This window comes from Natator depressus, chromosome 5 (assembly GCF_965152275.1).
Source record: "Natator depressus isolate rNatDep1 chromosome 5, rNatDep2.hap1, whole genome shotgun sequence".
In the NCBI taxonomy this organism is placed as follows: domain Eukaryota; kingdom Metazoa; phylum Chordata; order Testudines; family Cheloniidae; genus Natator; species Natator depressus.
The window spans coordinates 93,669,983-93,695,367 of NC_134238.1; the positions used below are offsets into that span (position 1 = coordinate 93,669,983).

Here is a 25,385-nt window from a genome sequence, read left to right on the forward strand (position 1 = left end):
ATGGAAACTCAGTTAATGGAGTTTGAGGTAGCTGATTAAAAACTGCTCATTTGTTAAGAGGGCACTATCCAGTTAAATCTGGGTCAGAATTTTTGTTTTCTAAAAATTAACTATTTATATAACTTAAAACTAATAGAATTATTTCCATGATTTTGTTTTAACTGAAATACAAACAAGGTTTGTTTTGTTTCTTTAAAATGAGTTGCAACCCAAGCTTTGCAGTAACTACTAGCACATTAAAACCTGAATGTGAATTTAATGAAATAATTTTAAACAGAAGAAGTGAGAATAAACAATAGACAATAAACAAAGAAATTAACTGTTGTAGTGAAAAGTAAACTAGATTTCAAATATTATTTAATTTTTACCAAAGTAATATACTAGCAACCTAGGTAAGGATATTTTTAAAATTATATGAAAATATTTGATAATTACGGGGTTAATCAAGCTAAACTTCACCAGGCAGTCACACTACAGACACAGTATAGTAACGTCCATGAGCAAAACTTTTATTTTTTCTACAGAGTAGAAATTTGACTGTGATTTTCAAAGGGTGTTGGGGACTTAACTCCTGTAAGCGCCTTTCCAAACCCAAGTCTTATATATTTTAGTAAACTATTTTTCTACCATTTAAAAAATTTAGCTTACCTGAGTTGGCTTGGGAGCTGACATGGTAGCAGGACCACTTTCTGGTTTAGGAATGCTGTCAATTAGCTCCAAGATACCCATCAGCTTTTGGTCAGAGATTTGAACAGAGAGCAAAGGCAGCTGTCCAAAAATTTTGAATCTGTTATATAAATAATTTCCATTATTTCAAATGGCTGTATCAATTAAAATGCTGCATTCATTTTCTTATTACTAACACCATACTTACTTGGCAGCAAATTACAGAAACAGAAAAAAATACTAAATGTAAGATATATTCCAGTTATATTTGAGGAAAAGTTATTTAATCTATACAAAACTGTTGCTGAACTCATCTTCCAACAGATAGCTGTGCAATTCTAAGTTCCCTACTGCTACCATGTTCTGTGAAAGGAAGACTCCAAATACCAATTTTAGGGGTACTTTACCCACTTCTGATTTCTCATGTCCCACAATCAGGAAATCCTCTCTGTTACTTACTTGTTTTATTGTATTATTTATAACACATCACTTAAATAGTATTATACTTATGCAGTACTTTATGAAGTAAAACACATTATCTCTATCCCAAGCAGTGTGCAATCTAGCACTCCAATCTAACAAAGCACTTAAGTGTTTTGTTGGGTTGGGGCTCTAATATAGGCAAAAAAACTAAAACAGTATATGGGGCAACAGTTCAGGAAAAGTTGAGACAAAAGAATGCATGAAGAATTTCTAAAACAAGTCAAAGTTAAGCAGGGAGATGTTGGCACACAGGAAATGGGACTTTTCCAAACCCAGGCCTTGATCCTGCAAAGTCTTACACACATTTAACTTTAGGTACTGCAAGTAGACTGATTTGAAGTCATGTGGTATACGTAAGTCTTTGCAGGATTAGGACCATAAGGACAAGCATAATTAGGTGTGAACCAGAGACTAAGAAAGCAGTTTGAAATCAAAGATTTTCGACTCTTATAATCTAGCTACATCGGCTTCTCAGATTAAATATAGAACTGCAACAACCATTCCTCTTCATTTTTGGACAAGCCAATCTCTTTGAACTGTACTGAAATTTCAAATTGAATCACCGGGTCTCTAGGTCTGACCAAGTCATAGATTTCTTTCTGTAATAAGAACTTTTAAGAGTTCTTCTTCACTGTCCATAGGTTCAATATTTCTATAGAGACATTTCAAACTGCCTTTTTGTCTCTTCTATTTTTGCTTTGTCCCTTGGGAACTGGCAAAGTTTATGATCACTACCTGACCTGAAAGTACTTGCCCACCTATTGCCTAGGTGATCTGTAATCCAAGATTCTTAATAGTTACCATTGCTCCTGGATTTAAAGATAGCAGAAGCAGTCAGAAGCTTTTTAGCTTTTGACTTAGAAAGAAATTGTGCCTTTCCTTGAAAATGAAGACTGACGTAGTCTTTGTTACCATTAGCTACTATGACGTGCTTTAACTATGAGCCCCCCATCTGTGTCTGTATTCAGCAAGCATACTATATACAGCTTTTATTTTATAGGTTTTTGGAATACATTGAAGGTTTGAGATGACACGTTGCTCACAGAGTATTCGTACACAGAAGGTAAAGTGACTGATAGGCAGCTGATGAAGCATCAGAAAAGAGGGCAATGAATAACAGCTGCAGCAGCAGAAATTCTTGTAGGAACAGCAGATTGAAGGGGACAAGGAAGGGGAATGGACCAGCAGCCTTACAGTGGAGAATCAGTAGAAGACATACCCACAGAAGCAGGTTAACCAGACTGGGAATGGCCAAGAGATCTGGGGTATAGAAAGACCCTGGATCTTGTGGATGAAGCAAAACTGTTGCAGAGCTGCCTAAGCTCTGCATTAGGGCTTATAATTGAGGCAATGTGCTGATACCATCTGGCAGGCACTTTGCCATGGATACAAACCTCATAGCTGTAAACTCCCTGCTCAAGGTATGCCATCATCTCAGCATCCCTGAAGAGAGAGAGGTTTAGATCCCTCTCTTACCTGGGAGGGGCGGGGGGTCTTTAAGAAAATGGATAACCATTGTGACATAGCACTCTATATGATTTTATGAAAAAAGGCTAATAAGTGTGAATATAATGTAACTGGAATATGCTTCATGCAAAAGGTGTCTTGTTACAAAGCATATAATCTACTGAGTGTGGTCATCCTATTTGTATGTATGTATCATTCTTGTATCTGAAAATAGAAATATGAAATATAACTCTGAGGTCCTATTGTAATTATGCAAAGTGTGGGCCATTAATGGCGGTTTGGAATCTTGATGGCCCCCATTAACCAGGACAATTGACTGTAGATAGCTCTGTTTACTTGCAAGCCTTCCTGTGAGTCAAGCCAGGGAGAATGAAGGCTTGGGTCATGCCACTTGGTACTGGAATCCATCTTAAACCTGGCGCTTTTCCATTTAGAAGGAGGGGTGGGGACCCAGCGAGACAAAAGATTCCTGCCTTGTGCCAAAGCTATAAAAGGGGGTGGAACAGAACAAAGGGGGCTGCAGTCATGAGAAATCCCCTCGCTACGACCTGAGCTGAAACAAGGATTGTACCAGGGAAAGGATTGGGCCCAGACTAGGAAGGCATCTAGTCTATGAAAGAAGCTTACTGGAACATCTCTGAGGGTGAGATTTACCTGCATTTAGTTTCCTACTGTATTAGGCTTAGACTTGCATGTTTTTGTTGTATTTTGCTTGGTAATTTACTTTGTTCTGTTATTATTTGGAACCACTCAAATCCTACTTTTTATACTTAATAAAATCACTTTTTTCTTATTAATTGACCCAAAGTAATTAATATTTGGGGGAGCAAACAGCTGTGCATATCTCTCTATCAGCGTTATAGAGGGCGAACAAATTTATGAGTTTACCCTGTATAAGCTTTATACAGAGTAAAACCGATGTATTTGGGGTTTGGAACCCCCTGAGAAACTGGATATCTGGGTGCTGGAGACAGAAGCACTTTCTAAACCATTTTCAATTAAGTCTTCAGTTTTGGGGGGACGTGGTTCAGACCCTGGGTCTGTACTGGAGCAGACTGGCATGTCTGGCTAACAAGGCAGGCTTCTGAAGTCCCAAGTTGCCAGGGAAAACGGGCTCACAGGTAGTCTCAGCACATCAGGTGGCAGTCCCAAGGGGGGGTCTCTGTGACCCAACCCATCACAACCATCTCATGCAAAAAGACAGACCGGCTGTCAACTTTGGCATGGAAGGCTGAAATGGCAGCTAGATGTACCTTTACTGAAGAAAGAGCCACACCATATTATTTCAGAAGCAGAAGGTGTTGCAATGAGGACTGCATAGACAGAATTCCATGTTGGGAGGACCAGATGGAGAATCACTTCCATTTTGCAAAGTAAGTGGTCCTGGTAGAGGGTTTTCTACTGCCCAGCAGGACTCTACAGACTCCAAGCAAGCTTGCTCCTCAGGATTCAGAGATGGAGCTTACAGGCCGTCAGATGAAGAGAGCCGAGGTTCAGGTGGAGCAGCTGACCATGGTTTTGAGAGATCGGGTCCAGGTGTAGTGGAAGCAGGAGCGGGGCCTCCACCCAAAGGCCTATGAGGGTGGTGAACCAATGTTGCCTGGGCCCTGAGAATGATCAGCACCCGATTCCACTTGATCTTCACCAGAACCTTGTGACTCATCAGAATAGGTGGAAAGACTTAATAGGTGTCCACAAGAGACCATGGGGCTGTGGCCTCACAGGGAGCAGAACAAGCGGAATTTCCTGTTGTTACAGGTAGCCAAAACATCTATAAGGGGAATGCCCCACCATTGGAATGTCCCTTGCCATGTCCAGATGAAGGGACTACTCCTGGTCAGAGGAGAAAGTCCTGCTGAGGTGATCCACCAGCTGGTTCTCCACTCCCAGAAGGTATGATGCTTCTAAATGGACTGAATGTGTTATGCAGAACTCCCACAGTTGGATTGCTTCCTGACATAAGGGGGAAGCGTGCACTCCGCCCTGCCTATTCATGTAGAACATGGCAGTCGTGTTGTCCATGATAACCTAAACAACCTTGTTCGTAAAGTGGAGCAAGAATGCTTGGCAGGTGAGGCAGACTGCCCTGAGCTCTCTGACATGGATTTGAAGAAGAGCTCTTCTTGAGGCCATAGACCTTGAGTCCTAAGGGACCCTAAGTGGGCTCCCCAGCCGAGCGCTGAAGCGTTGGAGACTAGAGATATCGACGGTTGAGACTGTGAAAAGAGTTCTCATGCACAGACCTCACGGTGGTTCAGCCACCACATCAGTGAGCCGGAAATGATGATGCCTTGAAGGTGAGTATACCGTGGCCAGCCAGGGTTGGTGAGGTCTGAGACATAGATTCGTGTGTTCTACTAAGTACATGCACAATAGCGTGTGGCCCAGAAAACTCAAACACTTCCAAGCTGCCATGACCGAATGTGTCTGGAGGGACCTTATCAGGACCATGATTGCCTGAAACCTATCTTCCGGAAGCAGGACCCTTGCCTGCGTGGCATCAAGATTGGCACCAATGAACTCCATCTGTTGCACAGGGATAAGTGTAGATTTCTGGGCATTTATCAGTAGGCCTAGTGCCCCGAAGGTTGATTGGATAAGATGGATGTTGGGTTCCACCTGAGCTCCGGACCGGCCTCTGACAAGCCAGTCGTTGAGGTACGGGAATAAGTCTACTGCCCCTTTTCCGATGAAAGCGTCCACCATCACCATACATTTAGTTGAAACCCGTGGGGCGGCCAACAGGCCAAATGGAAGCTCTGTGAACTGGTAATGCGTGACAAATCTTAGGAACCTTCTTTGGCTATGGAAAATCGATATGTGGAAGTACGTCTCCTTTAAATCGAGGGGGGCATACCAATCTCCTGGATCCAATGAGGGAATGATGGAATTCGAAGAAACCATGCAGGATTTAAGTTCTTGAGATAGCAGTTGAGACAACACAGGTCTAGGATAGGTCTGAAACCATCTTTGGCTTTCAGGATTAGGAAGTAACGGGAATAGAACCCCTTTCCTCTTAAATGATGCAGAACCTCTTCTATGTCTCCCACCTGAAGGAGGGATTGGATTTCTTATTACAATTGCTCATCAGAAGGGTCCCTGAAGAGGGATGAGGTGAAGGGGTGGGAAGGTGGGATAGACAAAAACTGGAAGGTGTATCCCACTTCTATTGTGTTGAGTACCTAACAGTCCAAAGTAATGTGGGTGTAGGCATTGAAGAAGTGGGAGAGTCAGTTGGAAAACAGAGGGCTAACAAGATCCGGTATTGTGGGGACTGAGATTTCGACCTTGAACATCTCGTCAAAATGAGTGCTTTGAGCTCCCCAAGTGTCTGGGTGCGGTCTGCATCGGCCCTGTTAAGGTCAGTAGATGAGGTCTACGCCTGAACTCCCTGTTCTTCCTCCTTTGCAGGACCTTTTTTGGCTGGCTGGGCAAAGTAACGGCCAGTCTGTTGGGGCCTGTCATGTTTCCTGGATATCACTGGGGTATATAGTCCCAGAGATTTCAGGGTCACCTTGGAGTCCTTAAGACCATGGAGTCCGGTGTCTCTTTACTCTGAAAAGAGTGAAGACTCTTCAAAAGGGGAGATCCTGGAGGCTTTGTTGTACCTCCTGGGGAAACCAGACGACTGCAACCACACGCTTCTGCACATGGTCACTGTCATTGCCATGGATCTGGCTGCAGAATCAGCTGCATTCAGGGCTGCCTGCAAGGCGGCCCTCGTCACTGTTTTCCCCTCCTCAATCAGTGAGGAGAACCCCTATCTGGCATCCTGGAGGAGCAAGTCCTTAAATTTTTGCATAGACTCCCACATATTAAAGTCATAGCAGCCTAAAAAAAACCTGTGATGAAGCTAGTATAGGGGATTTTCCCCTAGAGGACAGCATTCATACCAGGCAGTGGCTAGGGGATAGTTCTCTGCTGTTCTGAGGTACCGACGGTGCAGAGTCCTGAACCTTTTGGGATGCAGGAACTGGTAGCAAAAGAACAGGTGTCTGGCTGCTGCAAATGCCCCTGAAGTAGACAACACTGCAAACTGACCAGCACACTGTCTGCCAATGGCAATGCCTCTAGTGCCAGAGTCAGCAGGGCCTGTGAAGGTACTAGAGCCGGTTGTATTGGCTGTTGCGGTGCTGGAGAGAAAGAGCAGCCCAACAGGGATCTCACTCTATCCCGGTCCCTATGCCTGCTTGCCTTTGGCATCAGAGATCGGTTCTTTTGCTATTTCTGGTGTTACTTCTTGGGTATTGTGGATGAAGATCAGTGCCAACACTCACGACCAGTGCGGGACGTGCTGTGCACCAAAGCTGAAGTTCTTGGTGCTGAGTCTCAACATGGTTCTGAAGCAGGTCTTAGGGCTGGCCTCCATGAGAAGGACCTTCAACCTCTCTTCCTGGTCCTCCCTGGTGCGGGGTTTGAAGTCCCTGCAGATCTGGTAGCGGTCTTTTCTGTGAGGTTCCCCCAAGCCCTGGAGACAACTTGAGTCCAAGTTGCACAATGGCATCGACTTGACGCAGGAAGCACAGGGCTTGAAGCCCACTGACGGAGGCATGCCCCAGCAATGGGGAACGGATGAACCTCACTGTGCGTGGAGATGTTCAGCAACTATCTAACTACTAAAAACTAACACACTCCACTACAATAACTATATACAGTTATAAAGAAGAGAAAACCACTAGGAAAAGTGCCTGAGCAATAAAAGTAGTTCCAGTAACCATAATGGGCAGTAAGAAGGAACTGAAGGGGAGTGGGTCAGCAGGGCCCTTTATAGCGGCTCTATGTGTACGTGGCACCAGAGGGTGCTGGAGCCAGCCCAACGGGTATCACTGGGGAAAAAATTCCAGCAACTATGCTCAGGACACGCACACACCTACACTAGAATGGACATGCACAAGCACTCAAAGAGGAACATCTGTTTGACACACAGTAATAGAGGCATACACTGTGGTTGCTATGCTACTTCCAGATGAAATTCAATGGGCTGGTTCCTATCTACAAAGATTAAAAACACCTATAATTCAGTTCTCAGACACTGTGTCTTCATCTCTGAACTACCAACCACCTGAATTTGTCTGGAACTCTTCAGCTCTTTCTTGTCAGGTTGAAATTCAAAGTAAATAAAGATAGGGTATACTTAATAGCAGGTTTTTACCTCTGGTTTCACTCTTATCTCAGAGATATCCAAGTCTGTCCATATTTAGAAAGAATGCTAAGACCTCTCTTTATATAAGCTTTTATTTAACTGTAGACAGTGGAACTTCCAGCATTCAACCCACTCCCTACACTTTCCACATTTGATTTCAAAGTTCTGGTGAGGAAAGATGATTTCATTAAGAACAGGAGTACCTTGTGGCACCTGAGAGACTAACAAATTTATTTGAGCATAAGCTTTCGTGAAACAACATTTCTCAATCTATAAAGATGGAAACTACACGCAGATATTCTGGTTATAAGTGACTTCTAAATGTGTATAATAAATAACCAGATTCACTATAACTGGATTAAAAAAATACATTTTACTGTAGAGATCAGCGTATTATAGCAAATATACAACACTTTAGATGCACAGAAATGTAGAGCTGGATAGGACCTCAAGCAGGAGGCAGGACCACGTACACCTAGACCATCTCTGACAAGTGATTTGTCATAAAAACCTCCAATAGTGGGGATTCAACAACCTTCCTTGGAAGCCTATTCCCATGTTTAACTGTCCTTAGAGTTACAAATTATTTCCTAATTTCTAACAGATCTCCTTTGCAGATTAAGCCCCTTACTTCTTGTCCTACCTTCAGTGGACATGGAGAACAATCAATCCCTGTCCTCTGCGTGTAACCCTTTTGGAGATGGTGCTCTTGAAATACCACACAGAGCCTCTAGTGGACTCACCCCGGACTACAGCAGCAATGGCTACAGATGCTCTGAACTCCATTTCCTATACTGCTTATTATCCAGGGTGGAGATAGTGTTGCTAGCTAGTTCTACAAGAACCAATCATAAGCAGAACTCAGAGACAAAGGGTTTGGTTTTGGCTGTGTTGGGAGTGTAGCAGGAACAGAAGCATCACAGCCAGGGAGGATTAGTCTACCCTACACACTCCTACCCAAGAGAAGACTCAGTCCTTTTGGAATTTCTGGGACCTTGAACAGTGTCATCTCAGCAGAGACCAGAAACCCTAAAGGCTCTGAAGAGTCACTCTCTTCATTAATGATCTGGAGGATGGTGTGGATTGCACCCTCAGCAAGTTTGCAGATGACACTAAACTGGGAGGAGTGGTAGATACGCTGGAGGGTAGGGATAGGATACAGAGGGACCTAGACAAATTGGAGGATTGGGCCAAAAGAAATCTGATGAGGTTCAACAAGGATAAGTGCAGAGTCCTGCACTTAGGACGGAAGAACCCAATGCACCGCTACAGACTAGGGACCGAATGGCTAGGCAGCAGTTCTGCAGAAAAGGACCTAGGGGTTACAGTGGACGAGAAGCTGGATATGAGTCAACAGTGTGCCCTTGTAGCCAAGAAGGCCAATGGCATTTTGGAATGTATAAGTAGGGGCATTGCCAGCAGATCGAGGGACGTGATCGTTCCCCTCTATTCGACATTGGTGAGGCCTCATCTGGAGTACTGTGTCCAGTTTTGGGCCCCACACTACAAGAAGGATGTGGAAAAATTGGAAAGTGTACAACGGAGGGCAACAAAAATGATTAGGGGACTGGAACACATGACTTACGAGGAGAGGCTGAGGGAACTGGGATTGTTTAGTCTGCGGAAGAGAAGAATGAGGGGGGATTTGATAGCTGCTTTCAACTACCTGAAAGGTGGTTCCAAAGAGAATGGATCTAGACTATTCTCAGTGGTAGCGGATGACAGGACAAGGAGTAATGGTCTCAAGTTGCAGTGGGGGAGATTTACGTTGGATATTAGGAAAAACTTTTTCACTAGGAGGGTGGTAAAACACTGGAATGCGTTACCTAGGGAGGTGGTGGAATTCCCTTCCTTGGAAGTTTTTAAGGTCAGGCTTGACAAAGCCCTGGCTGGGATGATTTAATTGGGGATCGGTCCTGCTTCGAGCAGGGGGTTGGACTAGATGACCTCCTGAGGTCCCTTCCAACCCTGATATTCTATGATTCTATGATTCAAGGCTAGGCTACCAAAAGTCAGCCTAACTGCACACTGGAATCCAAACTAGAGAGCTACAAGAAAAATCTTACCATCCTTGGCGTAAATAATTTGTAAGAACATCCCTTTGTATTCATTTTGCTATTTTGTTTTAAGCCTTCCACTGACTTCAGAGCTGCACTACCCATCAAAGACTGAGCTTAAACTCACCATTTGCCTAGGCAGGTGCTGGGAGGGAGCACAGGGTTGGTTGTACATTTGGGAGGGATAGAGTTTATGTATTATTGTTTTTGTCTTTTATTATCTTGATCCCTTATCCCATATATCCCCTGTCCTGGGTTTCCCGTTCCTAATAAATTCCCAGTTATTTTTTCATTAGTCCGGGAATTGTGATAGCTATTTTATTTTTTGTGCTCTGACTGACACTCCTCTATAAAAGATTGCTTGTTAAATATTTCCCCAAGGGACAAGCCCTCTGTTCTCTGTATTAGGATGGGTTCCCTTGGGTGCAGGTACCAGCGCCCTTAGTGGTGAACCCAGGACCCATAACCCTGAAGTGAAAAGGGAGAAGGCTGCAGCCACACTTCAGGGCTGGGCTACATTGATAACAGTCCTTAACATATTTGAAGACTATCATCAGGTCCCTTCTGAGTCTTCTTTCTTCAAGATTCACCATGCCCAGTTTTTAAACAACCTTTCCTCATATGACAGATTTCTAAACCTTTTATCATTTTGGCTGCTCTCCTCTGGACTCTCTACAGTTTGTCCACATCTTTCTTAAAGCGTGGTTCCCAGAACAAGACAACACTCCATCTGAGACATCTCCAAGACTGAGCAGAGCAGGACAATTACCTCCCGTACAACACTCCTGTTAATACACACAAGAACGAGAGTCATCTTTTTCGCACCTGCACCATACTGTTGGATCATATTCAATTTGTGATTCGCTATAGCCCACAGATCCTTTTCAGCAATACTACTACCTAAGCCTGTTATTCACATCTTGTAGTTGTGCATTTATTTTTTTCCTTCCTAAGTGTAGCACTTTACACTTGTCTATTGAACTTCATCTTACGGAATTCAAACCAATTCATCAAGATCCTTTTGGATTTTAATCCTGTCCTCCAAAGTGCCTGCAACCCCTTCCAGCTTGGTGTCATCTGCAGATTTTAGTCATACTCTTCACTCCATTACCCAAGTCATTAATGAAAAAATTGACTAGTACTGGACCAAGGACAGACCCCTGCAGGCCCCCTCTATATACATCATCCCAGTTGGACAAGGAGCCTTCTCTGATAACTTCTCTGAGTATGGTCTCTTGACCACTTCTTCACCCACCTTTTAGTACTATCATCTAGACCACATTTCCCTAGTTTACCGATAAGAATATCATGGGGACTTTGTCAAAAGCTTTACTAAAATCAAGATAAATCACATGTAAAGCTGCCTCCTATCCAGCTGGCCAGTGATCCTGTCAAAGAAGTGAGGTAGTTTGGTTTAATATAATTTGTTCTTGACAAATCTTAGGTGCTATTAAAGGTAAGATGCCAATTACATAGGACAGAAATCTAAGATTTGTAAATACAAGACAGATTTCTTCTAAGAGACAATTGGTAAAATACAACATGACCTTCCCCCTCCCCTCATCTTGACTTCTCTCCCCTGACACAATTCTCTCCTCTTTCTCCGTAGTCACAGATACAGAAGTTGCCCATCTGCTGTCCTCCTCTAACCCCTCCAACTTGCCCCAGTGAGTCAGTGACCCTATCCTATCCCATCCCATCTCCTGATCTCCCTCATGCCCACTCTCATCTCCCCCTTACTCTTCTCCTTAGTTTCTCACTATCCTGTCTCTTTCCCCTCACAATACAAGCATGCTTTTGTCTCTCCCATCTTAAAAAAAACATACCCTTGGCCCCACTTGTCTCTCCAACTACCACCATCCCAAATCTCCATTCTCCCTTTCATCTCTAAGCTCACTGAATGTGCTGTTTACAATGAATGTCTAGAATTCCTCTCCTTCAATTCCATCTCGGATCCTCTCCAATTTGGCTTCTGTTTCTCCTCCTACCTCTCTATTCATTCTTTCAGCATGTACTTTGGAGGTTCCTCACCATCCCCAATGCAGCTCTCTCTTCTCTTCTCCCTCCACAACTTATTCTCTGGGTATTCTTATTCACAAACATAAATTTAGCCATCATCTCTGTGCTCATGACTCCTGACTATTACCTTTCTTCTCCTGTTTCCATCTGTCCTAATTCAAGTCTCAGCCTGTCTCTGACATCTTGTGGATATTTAGCAGTCTGCACAAGCTCACTATGGCTCTTCCTCCCAACCTCTCAAATCTTCCCCACTACCACCTTTCTTGGTCATTGTGGCCACCACTACCATCTTGCCTGTCGCTCAGGCCTGTAACCTGGAAATCATCTTCAACTTGGACCGCTGTCTAGGCCCTCGTATCCAGACTGTCTAAGTCTTGCAAATTTTTTTCTATGTAACATCTGTAAGGAATGGACTTTCCTGTCCAGCCACAAAGCTGAAACTCTAAACCAGACTCTTATCTCAATTACTACAACATCCTTTCCTCTGTCCTTGATAAATGCAATCTTGCCCTGAAAATACACACCCAGAATCAGGGCTGCCCTTAGGCATAGGCAGCATACAAGGCTGCGTAAGGCACCCGAAAATTTGGGGCATCACTGGGTTTAAGTGTCCACCCTCCCACCTCTTCCTGTAGGCTCCCACAGCTGGCTGCTGCAGCCTGGTGACTCTTACTCCGGAGGGGATCTAGTAACTTAAAACTGAAAAAGCCTTCCAGACTGCCAAACCTATTAGCACAACACTGAAACGGTTAAAGAGCCATTCAAGTTGTAATAAGAAAAGGAGGACTTGTGGCACCTTAGAGACTAAAATTTATTTGAGCATAAGCTTTTGTGAGCTACAGCTCACTTCATCGGATGCATTCAGTGGAAAATACAGTGGGGAGATTTATATACATAGAGAACATGAAACAATGGGTGTTACCATACACACTGGAATAAGAGTGATCACTTAAGGTGAGCTATTACCAGCAGGAGAGCCGGGGGGAGGAGGGGGTGGGAGGGGAACCTTTTGTAGTGATAATCAAGGTGGGCCATTTCCAGAAGTTGACAAGAACATCTGAGGAGGGCGAATAAACATGGGGAAATAGTTTTACTTTGTGTAATGACCCATCCACTTCCAGTCTCTATTCAAGCCTAAGTTAACTGTATCCAGTTTGCAAATTAATTCCAATTCAGCAGTCTCTCGTTGGAGTCTGTTTTTGAAGTTTCTTTGTTGAAGAATTGCAACTTTTAGGTCTGTAATCGAGTGACCAAAGTGTTCTCCAACTGGTTTTTGAATGTTATAATTCTTGACGTCTGATTTGTGTCCATTTATTCTTTTATGTAGAGACTGTCCAGTTTGACCAACGTACATGGCAGAGGGGCATTGCTGGCACATGATGGCATATATCACATTGGTAGATGTGCAGGTGAACGAGCCTCTGATAGTGTGGCTGATGTTGTTAGGCCCTGTGATGGTGTCCCCTGAATAGATATGTGGGCACAGTTGGCAACGGGCTTTGTTGCAAGGATAGGTTCCTGGGTTAGTGGTTCTGTTGTGTGGTATGTGGTTGTTGGTGACTATCCGCTTCAGGTTGGGGGGCTGTCTGTAAGCAAGGACTGGCCTGTCTCCCAAGATCTGTGAGAGTGATGGGTCGTCCTTCAGGATAGGTTGTAGATCCTTGATGATGCGTTGGAGAGGTTTTAGTTGGGGGCTGAAGGTGATGGCTAGTAGCGTTCTGTTATTTTCTTTGTTGGGCCTGTCCTGTAGTAGGTGTTTTTCTTCACTTCAGCAGGTGGGTATTGTAGTTGTAAGATACAACCGCATTTGCTCCAACCCCTCAGACAGAGACAAACACCTACAAGATCTCTATCAAGCATTCTTACAACTACAGTACCCACCTGCTGAAGTGAAGAAACAGATTGACAGAGCCAGAAGAGTACCCAGAAGTCACCTACTACAGGACAGGCCCAACAAAGAAAATAACAGAACGCCACTAGCCATCACCTTCAGCCCCCAACTAAAACCTCTCCAACGCATCGTCAAGGATCTACAACCTATCCTGAAGGACGACCCATCACTCTCACAGATCTTGGGAGACAGTTTAAAATTTAGTTTAAAATTTGCTTTAAAAATATTTCATTAGTGAGTTGGTGAAGATTATAAAATCACAGCTCTACAAAATCCTTGCATAGATTTTTAGATGCACAATCATCTTCAGCCTTAAATTCTTGGATCTTCAGACATAGTTTTTTAAATAAATCCTTCAAAAGACCACCCTTATCTAAAATACAGATTTTAATTACCCGAGTAAAAAAAATCTTGCTTCCAAAGTCTTCCTGTCCTTTCTGTCCATCCCTTTCTCCCTCCCTTCAACCCTTCCCCCTTGAAGAGAACCCTTGAAGGGACAACACCCCTCTTCTTCCAGATAGCTGGACAAAAAGTTTTCCTTTCTTTCCTTCTGACTATCTGATGAACTAGTTTTAAGAGAACCCTCCAGCAAAATCAGTACCTAGTAAGATATAAAATCCTTTGTTATGCCTAAAATCTTTGGAAACATTTTTTAAAGTTGGTGAAATTTCATAAAGATGTCTATTGTTATGGAAATCACACAAAGTAAATTAGTGTTCCCTTTTTCTAAAAGCAATGAACATTGTTATGAACACACTAAACCTCCAGGACTGATTAATTTAAAATAATGTCTTTGTTTCAGTGAGTTAAAGATGTTATCTGGAATGATTACTTTATGAAGGCTTAAGAGTACATTTAAAATATAGAATCAGCTTAGAAACAGTGATTAAGAAAATGTAACACCGAGAAGAGCTGCATCATGTATTCCATATATTTAATGTTATGTCCAGCAAGACAGCTGATTCACCCTTACTACAAAGCTTTTGCAAATAAATCTCTGACAAACTTCAGGGCATATCAAAAAGCCAGTGACTGACATTTTTTATTCCCAAGTTTAGTGCTTTTAATTAGGTACCTTCTGCATGTCCAGTCTTCACCATCTGGCATGCAGTGGAAAACATGCTCCATTTTCTTTAGAAAGAAATTGCAGAAGAGTGTTTTTTTCAAATGTCATTTGCTTCATTTGGGTTCAGGGATTTGGCTGGAAGGGGGTGAGCAGGGTGGGGGAGGGAAGATAGGAGGGGGACAGTGGGGAGAGGGCAGGGCCTGGGCAAAGTGGGGTGGAATATGGGTGGGGCCATAGGCAGAAGAGGTAGGCTGCAGAGCTAGCCTCCCCAAACGGCAGCTTCACCCACTGCCCATGACAGCAGGTAAAAGCAGGTTGGTTCCCACACACCCAGCACACACTGCAGTCTCCTTAGGCAGGGGCCGTATTCACAGAGCCGAATGCACCAACGCCACGCATTCTGTGTGAGGGAGAGGGTACGGGGGGGGGGGTCTCTGCGGGGAACTGTGACTCTCCGCCGCCGTGAGGCAGGCCGAGCGTCTCAGTATCCTCTGCTGCCTCGTCCCTCCCCCTTCCCCTGGGCTGTGAGCCCAGGCTGCCATCAGGCATAGGGGCACCAGGTTAATAATATTGCGTAGGGCCCCATAAATCCTAAGGACGGCCCTGCCCAGAATATTGCTATAAGTATTTTCCTAGCCTATTACTTTGACCACATTAATCTCTTTGCATCCCTCCACAGCCTCCCTCTTCTCTTTTGTTATTAAACGGAGAATTGTTTTCACTTTCAAGCCCCTTCACCCTATCATCTCTCATTCAGCATTAAAAGGTCAATTCACACCTCCAACTGTGCCAGCCTCTATTGCTCCCTTGTCCAATTTTCAAACAAGAACCTGCATGCTTTTCCCATGCCGCCCCTCACGCTTCAGAGAGCTCCAAATAAACATCCACAAGACTAACTTATTTTTCTCCTTCAAATCGCTCCTTAAAATTCTATTTTGCTAAGCTGCCTACAAAAAACTTGACAATTAGTCTGCTGGTTCACTGAAGTCACAACCTATCATGCTGATCAATATTATCTCACTGTTTCCTTGTACTCCCCCATCAGTCCATCTGTATCCATCCACTGTCTCTTGAATTATAAAACAATTGTAAATTATTTGAGGCAGGGACAGTCTTTTTGTTCAGTGCCTCACACAATAAGACCTGGACCATTTGTATGATAATATAAGTAATAAATAAAATTAGAGGAAAAGAAATACGATAAATATTAAACTATGCTTCCTTTAGCCTATAATTCATTTTAAGAATTATAGTATAATTGTTCCTTGCAGGGACTATTCCCTTAAAAAGGCATTTATTATGAACATTTACACAATAGAAAGAAAAACATACTTAGGCATTCTTGCATCAGTGACAACCATTGCCCTGCTAAATTCCACTTTCACATCCATAGGCTGCAAGATATGTTGTGAAGAATATTTTAGCTTACGAGCCTCCTTCCAATTTTCATCTAGTGAAAGGAAAACAGTTGTATTACTTATTTTAGGCCACAACAGATTTCCCCAATACATTGAATACATTGTGAAAATGTGTTCTGGAGCTGGGGGAAAGTACAGAATAAGGAAGGATAACGGAGGAAAACTAATGTTACTTGGCTAGATGCCAAAATCACAAATGAAATTCTATGGTCTGTATAATATGAGCCAGACCAGGCTAGGTAATCTTGAGACCTTTTGGCCTCAAAAGTCTATGCAGTTGTAAGAAATCAAAAACTAAGAGTACGTCTACATTACAAACCTAAGTCAACCTATATTAGATTGCTGCAGTGGTGCATGTCCACACTACCCTTCTTGGGTTGGTGGTGCACATTCTCACCAGGAGCACCTCCAGAGACCTAAGAGGGCAGTGTGGGGAACAGAGAGCCTGGTGTCTCAGCTCTGCTGGCAGCTCCCTGCCAGGAGCCGGGCTGCCCCACAGACTCTTGGCATGCTCCTCCCGCACCCACCTCTCCATTCCCTGCCGAGAGCTGGGAAGTGAGCCGCCTGGGGCTTCTCACCACTGGGGAGTGGGGTTCAGCTGCCCCAGCTTCTTGAGCCCCCCACTCTACCCCAGGAGCGGGTGGGGGGCTGCTCAGGTTTCTCACTCTGGCTCCCAGCTGGGAGTGGGGTCCAAAGCCACCCCCGCTTCTCGCCCCATGAATCGAAGTCACCTGGGCTTCAGCTCCCAGCTGGGAGCAGAGTCTAGCCCAGCTGTCCATGGGAGCAGGGGCTTTCTTGTCAATTTCATGGCTCCTGGGACACAGTATCTACACAGACACTTCGTTGCCCTAACTATACCAACATAAGCCTTATGCCTCTTATGGAGGTGGAGTTAGTATGTCGGCACAGTAGGGCATTTACAACGGTGGGAGGAAGGCTGTAGTGTAGACATGGACATAATTAGGTCAACATAAGCTACTTTATGTCGACTTAACTGTGTACTACACACCAGCCCTAAGGTTGCGCAGCTTGGTTGTCAGGCTTAATTAAGGGCTTGGGAAAGTCACTGTGTGTAGATGTGTGGGACTCGATCTGCAGTTTTAAAAATATCTGTCCTAAAGGCAATCAGGGCCCAGCATGTACTCATCTGTGGAATTGAAGAACAAAATGTACTGGAAACTCAATTGTTTGTTAAAAATTGGCATACCAGTTACCAAAAAGTTTTTTTTTTCAGTTGTTCCAACAAAAAGCAATTCATGTTGTGAATACTTACGATGTTTGCAGTAAAGTAGCTGAATACTGCTGAGTTGAATATCAAAGCTATCATAAGCTCTTGACATGATATCTTCAATGGTGCTTTGTCCTACTTTGAGATCTGACACATCAGAACGACTTTTACTCATCATCTTAAAAAAAAAAATCACAAAAAATAAAATAATTAAAATCAGTTTAAAAATCTTCAAAGCACTGGTTACACAAATATTCAACTTCTACCATGATTAGAGGTCAAAAATCAAATAATTTTAATAAATAACAGGATCCTTAGGACAAATATACCACATCAGACCAGTAATTTATGTAGTGCAAAATCCTGCCTCTAGTCATAGCCAGAATTAGATACTTTTCAAGAAATTCCATAATGAACCACTATGAAATAAGATGCCCATAGGAAAAATTGATTCCTAAACTTCTATTAGTTAGTGGGTGACTTTTTCCCTGAACCATGAGGGTTCATACTCTTTATAGCTTATTTTATCTAATGTTATTGTGACTCTTAAACATACGACTGTCTAATCTATTTTTTATCCTGCCAAAATAAACTCTCAGTCTCGATGATAAAATGTAGCAGTTACACAATTTGTAATTAATCCATGGAAATATATTTCCTTTTATCAGTTTTAAATTTCTGGACATTCAATCTCGTTGGCCATCCTCCTCGTCTTTTACTGCAAAAAATGATTAACTTAGAAACGTCCAAATACCCTCAGCACCATTATGTATCTTCATGCTATCCCCTCTTACTCACCTCCTAGCTAATTTAGGTAGTCCTCATCTTTTTAATCTCACCTCATCAAGAAGTCCTCCTATGCCTCTAATAATTTTTGTCATCTACCTTTAGAAACCTTGTATTTCTACTCTACGTTTTTGAGATGGGTTAACAATCTTGAAATACAATGCAATTATGAAGTTCTACCATAGATTAATGTAATAGCATTGTAAGTTTTCAATATTATTTTCTAACCCATTCTTCATACATACTCACTTTTTTTAAAAACCATGTCAAGTGGCAGGACAAGAACAGAAATGATGATAAATTCATGATAAAATTTAACCTGTAATGTAATTAAATTTAACATTCTTATAGGGCAGGAAAATACAAAAGACACCCACCAGAGTAGCATTTAACTTCAAAAAGCATCATTACAGAAAAATGAGAAAGCTAGTTAAATGGAATTTAAAAGGAACAGTCACAAGAGCAAAATGCTTGCAAGCTAAACAGAAATGTTGGTTAAAAAAAAAGGCTCAAACTAAATGTATTAAAAAAAAAAAGACCAACAAAATGACACCATGGCTAAAGAGAGAAAAAGAGGCAGAGACAAAAAGACATCCTTTGAAAACTGCAAGTAAAATCCTACTGAGGAAAACAGAAAGGAGCATAAACTCTGGCAGATCAACTAAAGTAGTATAATTAAGCAGGCTAAAAAAGAATGTGAAAGAGCCACTACCAAAAGACACAAAAGCTAACAACAAAAATTTTTAAGTACACCAGAAGCAAGAAGCCTTCCAAACTATCAGTGGGGCAACTGGACAATCCATGGGCTAAAGGAGGACTCAAGGAAGACAAGGCCATTGTGAAGAAGTTAAATAAATTCTTTGCATTGGTCTCCACTGCAGAGGATGTGACAGAGATTCCCACACTTATGCCATTCTTTTTAGCAGACAAATCTGAGGAACTGTCCCAGATTGAGGCATCAGCAGAGGTGGTTCTGGAACAAACTGATTAACAGTAATAAGTCATCGGGACCAGTTCTGAAGGAACTAAAATATGAAACTGCTGTACATGAACTGTGGTACATAGTCTATCACTTAAATCAGCCTCTGCCCAAGATGACTGGAGGATAGCTAATGTAACACAGATTTTTAAAAAGGCTCCACAGGCAATCCTGGGAATTACAGGCCAGTAAGCCTAACTTCAGTACCAGGAAAACTGGTTGAAACTATAGCAGAACAACAGGACTATCAGACACAGATGAACACACTATGCTGGGGAAGAGTCAACACAGCTTTTGTAAAGAGAACTCATGCCTCTCTAATCTATTCTTTGAGGGTGTCAGCAAACACGGACAAGGGTGATCCAGTGGATATAGCGTACTTGGACTTTGAGAATGCCTTTGATAAGGTACCTCACCAACAGCTCTTAAGCAAAGTAAGCAGTCATGAGATAAAAGAGAAGGTACTCTAATGGAAAATTAACTGTTTAAAAGTAGGAAACAAAGGGAAGGAATAAATGGTCAATTTTCACGGTGAGAGGGGTAAATTGCAGGGTACCACAAAGATCAGTACTGGGACCAGTGCTGTTCAACATATTCACAAATGATCTGGAAAAAGGGGGTAAACAGTGAAGTGCCAAAGTTTGCAAATGATACAAAATTACTCAAGATACTTAAGTCCAAAGCTGACTGCAAAGACTTACAAAGGGATTTCACAAAACTGGGTGACTGGGAAACAAAATGGCAACTAAAATTCAATGTTGATAAATGCGAAGTACAGCACTTTGGAAAAGAATCCCAACTATGCATACAAAGAATTCTAAATTAGTGGTTACCACTCAAGAAAGAGATGTTGGAGTCAACATGGATAGTTGTCTGATCCGCTCAGTCTGCAGCAGCAGTCAAATAAGCTAACAAAATTTTAGGAATCATTAGGAAAGGGATAGATAAGACAAAAAATAGCATAATGCCACCATATAAATCCATGGTACGCTCACACCATGCATCACATGTACAGTTCTGGTTGCCCTATATCAAAAAAAGATATATTAGAAATTAGAATTGGAAAAGGTACCGAAAGGGCAATAAAATGATCAGGAGTATGGAACAGATTCCATATGAAGAGAGATTAAAAAGACACCGACTGTTCAGTTTAGAAAAGAGATGATTAAGGGTGGGGAGGGATATGATAGAGGTCTATAAAATAATGAATGGTGTGGAGACAGTAAGCAGGGAAGTGTTACTTACCCCTTCACATAACACACCAGAAGTCACCAAATTAAATTAATAAGCAGCAGGTTTAAAACATAAGGAAGTACTTCACTCAACGCACAATCTGTGGAACTCATTGCCAGGAGACATTGTGAAGGGAAAAAGCATAACTGGATTCAAAAAGAATTACATACATTCATGGAGGATAAATCCATCAATGGCGATTAGCCAAGATGGTCATAGGGGCAGCCCCATGCTCTGGGTGTCCCTAAACCTCTGACTGCCAGAAGCTGGAACTGGATGACAGGGGATGGTTCACTCGATAATTGTCCTGTTCTGTTCCTTCCCTGACACATCTGACACCAGCCACTGTTGGAAGATAGGATACTGGGCTAGATGGACCACTGGTCTGACCCAGGATAGCAATTCTTATGTCTTCTATTTGAAGCAGAACCCAGCAACCAGCTCCATCAGCACTGGTTCAGTTTCAGTCTTAGTATGGACATATTAGGATGGAAAACCAATTAATTCCGAAGTGCGTGTATCCAGGAATGCCTGTGATCACAAACTCCCAAAGCTTCTGTGGTGCAATAAGACTGCCAGTGATAAGCATAACCTGAACTTACAGTTCGACCACCGTAAGCATCCTGCTAGAGATCGATCCAGTGGCGTTTGATTAGCAAGGCGGCCACATCTCTTTGGGATTTCCCGTGATGATGATGCAGTTTTGAGTGCTCGACACTTCTGTAAATCTGATCCTTGGTGTCTCACATGGGGCAACCAGAAATTAGGAACAAACAATCAGTAGTAAACTGTGAACATTCTCATTTTAGTGTTTGTCTTAAGTGGCTAAGCGTTTGTGATCCTGGGAAGTCTGGTGGCAGAGGAAGGAACAGACTATAGTTCTCCAGGTTAATAACTTTTTTTACCCGTATGTTGCAATCCCTTGCCTCATTCACTACACACTATCCAATATCCATAGGAGAAGAGACCATGGTCCGACATACAACAGTTGTATTTACTACACAACTGATTCATTCATTCTAGATGAACTTTGGAGTGCTTGACTTTGAAACCTGAATGATTTTTAATGTATTTTTTTATGTAATTTCCTATGTTTAAAAAAAAAAAACACTGAAAAATGAGATTCTACTATGTGGAACCATATTGCCCCCAACATGGGTTGTCAATAGCGTTAGGACCTTTAGATCCACAGCACAGACTTCTGCCACTTAAGCAAATGATGTAAATGGCAATCAGTAGCAGGCTGTTATTTTCTATGTAGAACAGCCACAGGAGCAGAGGAGGAGCGAGAGATGGGACACATATTTTGCCAATTAATTTCACAGCTATTTGCTGACAGCAGAAGAATGTAGATTCAGGACTCCTAGATTATGTATCAGGTTCTGGATAAAAGTGTGCATTAGTAGTTACTGACCCTACTGCCAGGGCTCCAGTCCTTCTCCCTCTCTACTCCTTTGCAAACACTCCTTACCAGCTCCTTTCCCCTCTGCTTCCTTCCACTCTCAGGCTCCTGCTGCCCCCACATTTCCACTCCTCTGCATTTCAGCCAGGAACCAACAGAGGGAGCATTTAGTGCTAATGCTGCGAGTTTGTCACAGAGATCACGGAAGTGTTGGATTCCATGACTTTCCGTGATTTCTGCAGCAGCCCGTGCACCTGGCTCAGGAGCAACTCAGGGAGCCCCTGTGCCAGGTGCACCGGCCGCTGCTGGGGCAGTCTCGGGCCACCGCGCCCTCACACACCCCCCCCCCGAGCAACAGAGTTTGGGTATGGGAGGGGGTAGGGGCACAGGACAGGGTGAGCCAAGCTCTGGGCAGCACTTACCTGGGAGGCTCCCCAGAAGTGGCGACATCCCCCTCGCTCAGCAGCTAGTGGGAGGCATGGCCAGGAGCCCCCCCAGGTAAGCGCTGCCCAGAACGTGCCCCAACATCCTACCCATGCCCCAACACCCTACCCCCTCCACACCCAAACTCTGCTGCAGCTGCTTTGGCCGGAGGGGGGAAAGCAGCCACAGAGCCAGGTAGGGAGTCTGTCGGCCTTGCCAACAACCCCCCCCCCAAGCAGCTGGGTTGCCCTCCCCCAGCTCCCTTGGGTAGGCTCCCCCCGCTGCAAGTTTTATTCACTCGTATTTTTAGTAAGTCACGGACAGGTCACGGGCCATGAATTTTTCTTTAATGCCTGTGACCTGTGACTTTTACTAAAAATACCCGTGACTAAAACATAGCCTTATTTGGTGCATCGTCTGCCGGCTGTCAGGTCCTGTGCCTGGTGCCACAGCATCCCCCAGTATCCAGGTGAAGTGCTGCTCAGCCCCAGAAGTCCTGGTATGGTAAATGCCCAGTGCATATGGAATATTCAATTACTTTAAACTTCCAAACTCTAACAAGTCTCTACTGAGCATGTACAGACAGAGTTTTCATAGGCTTATGCTTAGGCCAAAGTTTTCATGCAGGTAGCTAAAAGGAACATCCTGTGGCGACCACACTGTCAAACATCAAACCCTTATTCCAAAAACACGGAGGTGCTAAAGCTTCTCAGCAAAGTTATTTTAAGATTTTTTTAAATATGGGCAAAATATTTTCCCCTAATCTTGTTCTCAAAAACAGGTAAACCATTTTAGCTGAAAGAGTGAAAAAAATTCATCCTGAAACAGATACCCAGCATGCAAAACTTCAGCCCAAATGATTATAGTTTGGCAAAATTATAAGCAACAGAAAACAGTCTTACAATGGGAAGTGTCAAGCAAACTTAACATGCAGTGCTGCCAGCGTCACCTATATATAGTTTGAGAACCCCTGATATATCTATATATCAGGGGTTCTCTAACTGGGGGACCCCTCAGGGGGTCGCGAGCTGTCAGCCTCCACCCCAAATCCCGCTTTGCCGCCAACATTTATAATGGTGTTAAGTAAATTAAAAACACTTTTTAATATACAAGAAGGGTCGCATTCGGAGGCTTGCTATGTGAAAGGGGTCACCAGTACAAAAGTTTGAGAACCACTGATATACAGATATATAGATAAATACCAGTTGCCAACATACAAAGAAGGGGAACATGCTATTTTAAATTTTGTTAGTTCAATAAGAAGGCAATCATCATGGGACAGGAATAAGATTTTCTGTTTTTGGTATGGTGTTAAGCACACTAATAGCATTTGATATACATTTACCTTTTGCTTGCTTTTTCCTTACAATTTATATAATCTATAAAATTTAATATATAGAAGATAATCAAAACTTCAAAATGTTTAAGTCCTATACTCATAAATGATCATTCTAGTCAATCCATATCATTTTAGTGGATAATGAACAAGAAAATAGCATTGGCAAGGGTTGGGAGCAAAAGGACAAACAGTATTAAATTAAAAATATTGTGTTAACCACATATGTCAGAGTAAGAGAGTTTGTTTCTTTGTATTTCAATATAGCATAAGTAATGCCAGGATGAAAAACTGTTAAGAACAATTTTCATGTATTACTTTACAGCATTCAAAGGTTCGCAAAGCAAGTGGCCTCATTTTTGTCACCTACACTAGCCACTCTAAGCGGATTAAAGAAACCCAGACTTGACTAGAAAGCAGTTTAAAATGAATCACCACTATTTAAATAAACCCGTTATAGTGAACAGAATTTAAGTTCATTTTTAACATACTACAATAAATAGAAGCCAAATTATCACAAATAATAAATCATTTCATGAACGGAAATTGTACCTGTAGGTTACCAAGATCCAGAAGAAGTAAATTTGACGTAGATTCATAAAATCCATTTTGTGGAACAAGGACGTATGAAGCCATTAAATTAATTTTTAGATCGAGAACTTTCTGTGTTTCAATAACATATAATAATCCTAGAAAATAATCACATTGAGACAGTTAAGGAGCCAATATGAAACCATGTCTTTAAACATATTTTAAATAAATTATGGTGATAATGTATGAATCGGATGATGAATTTCATTACAATCAGATTACTAAAATATACAGCTGAAACTGTTCAACCACATCAAAAACTTAGTCAGCCATCCCAAATGTACAGTATCCTGGTTTATTTTGATAGATCTCAATTCTCTATCGGTTACACTTTCATAAATGTACTTCATATTAGTGTAGTTCTTTTCAGTGTTCAAAGTACCCATGAATAATAATCATCTTGTCAGTCCTAATGAACGTAGCATAAATGATGACAAATAAGATACCTTCTCTAAGAAATCACAATAGCCAATTTCATGAGGATTGTGTGACACTGTAGGCTCAATACACTGGAATTAAGTTACAACACAAAATATTCATGTGACAATGAGATTTGCTTTTAATCAAAGTTTAAATCTTCAATATAGTTTCTCCATTTCCCATCCATTATAACAATGTCTTAGTCTAATAATTTCTGAGTCATTGTTCAGAATAAAATGATTTTCTCAAATCATTTTTACAAAAGATTCCATTACCTAAAGTCAGTCAACTATCTCTAGCCCCAACAATTCAGCAATCATGAGACAAAAAAATAAAGAAATAAATCAGATGGGTTTAAAAATAACAAGATTTAAAATATACACACACTGCCTTTTAATTTTTTGAACTTTAAGCCTCAGCTACTAATTTAGCTGTGATCATTAACCAACCTAGTTAAGAGGGGAAGTGAAGACTGTAAACTAGAAATGAAAAAGGGGGGAAGCAGACAGCCATCAATATACATCAGAAGTAATTTAAATGGAGGAAATTGATAACGGAAGCTAAAGACAAGGAAAAATCCATGGCTGGCAGAGCTGAGGACAAGGAGGAGATCCTGTTCATTTTGTTTGTTTTTTTAAGTATATTAGGAACAAAAGAATTCCTAACAATGGCATAGGACCATTTCTAGATGGAGTTGGTAAAAATGTTAATAATAATTCCGAAGAGGCAGAAGTGTTTACTAAAATCTTCTGTATTTGTAAAGAAGCAGGATGATAT

General features: G+C 42.2%; 1 protein-coding gene across 5 annotated transcripts in view; it reads right to left on the reverse strand.

The window, feature by feature from the left end:
* Positions 1–25,385, reverse strand: part of VPS13A (vacuolar protein sorting 13 homolog A) — a 277,386-nt gene that overhangs the window by 171,059 nt on the left and 80,942 nt on the right. For all 5 annotated transcript variants that reach the window (XM_074953217.1, XM_074953216.1, XM_074953215.1 and 2 more), the window contains exons 20-23: positions 24,150–24,286; positions 17,484–17,616; positions 16,125–16,242; positions 649–787 (exon numbers count right to left, since the gene is read on the reverse strand). In XM_074953217.1, the coding sequence (XP_074809318.1) occupies positions 649–787; positions 16,125–16,242; positions 17,484–17,616; positions 24,150–24,286 (527 nt within the window). The remainder of the gene's footprint in view (positions 1–648; positions 788–16,124; positions 16,243–17,483; positions 17,617–24,149; positions 24,287–25,385) is intronic.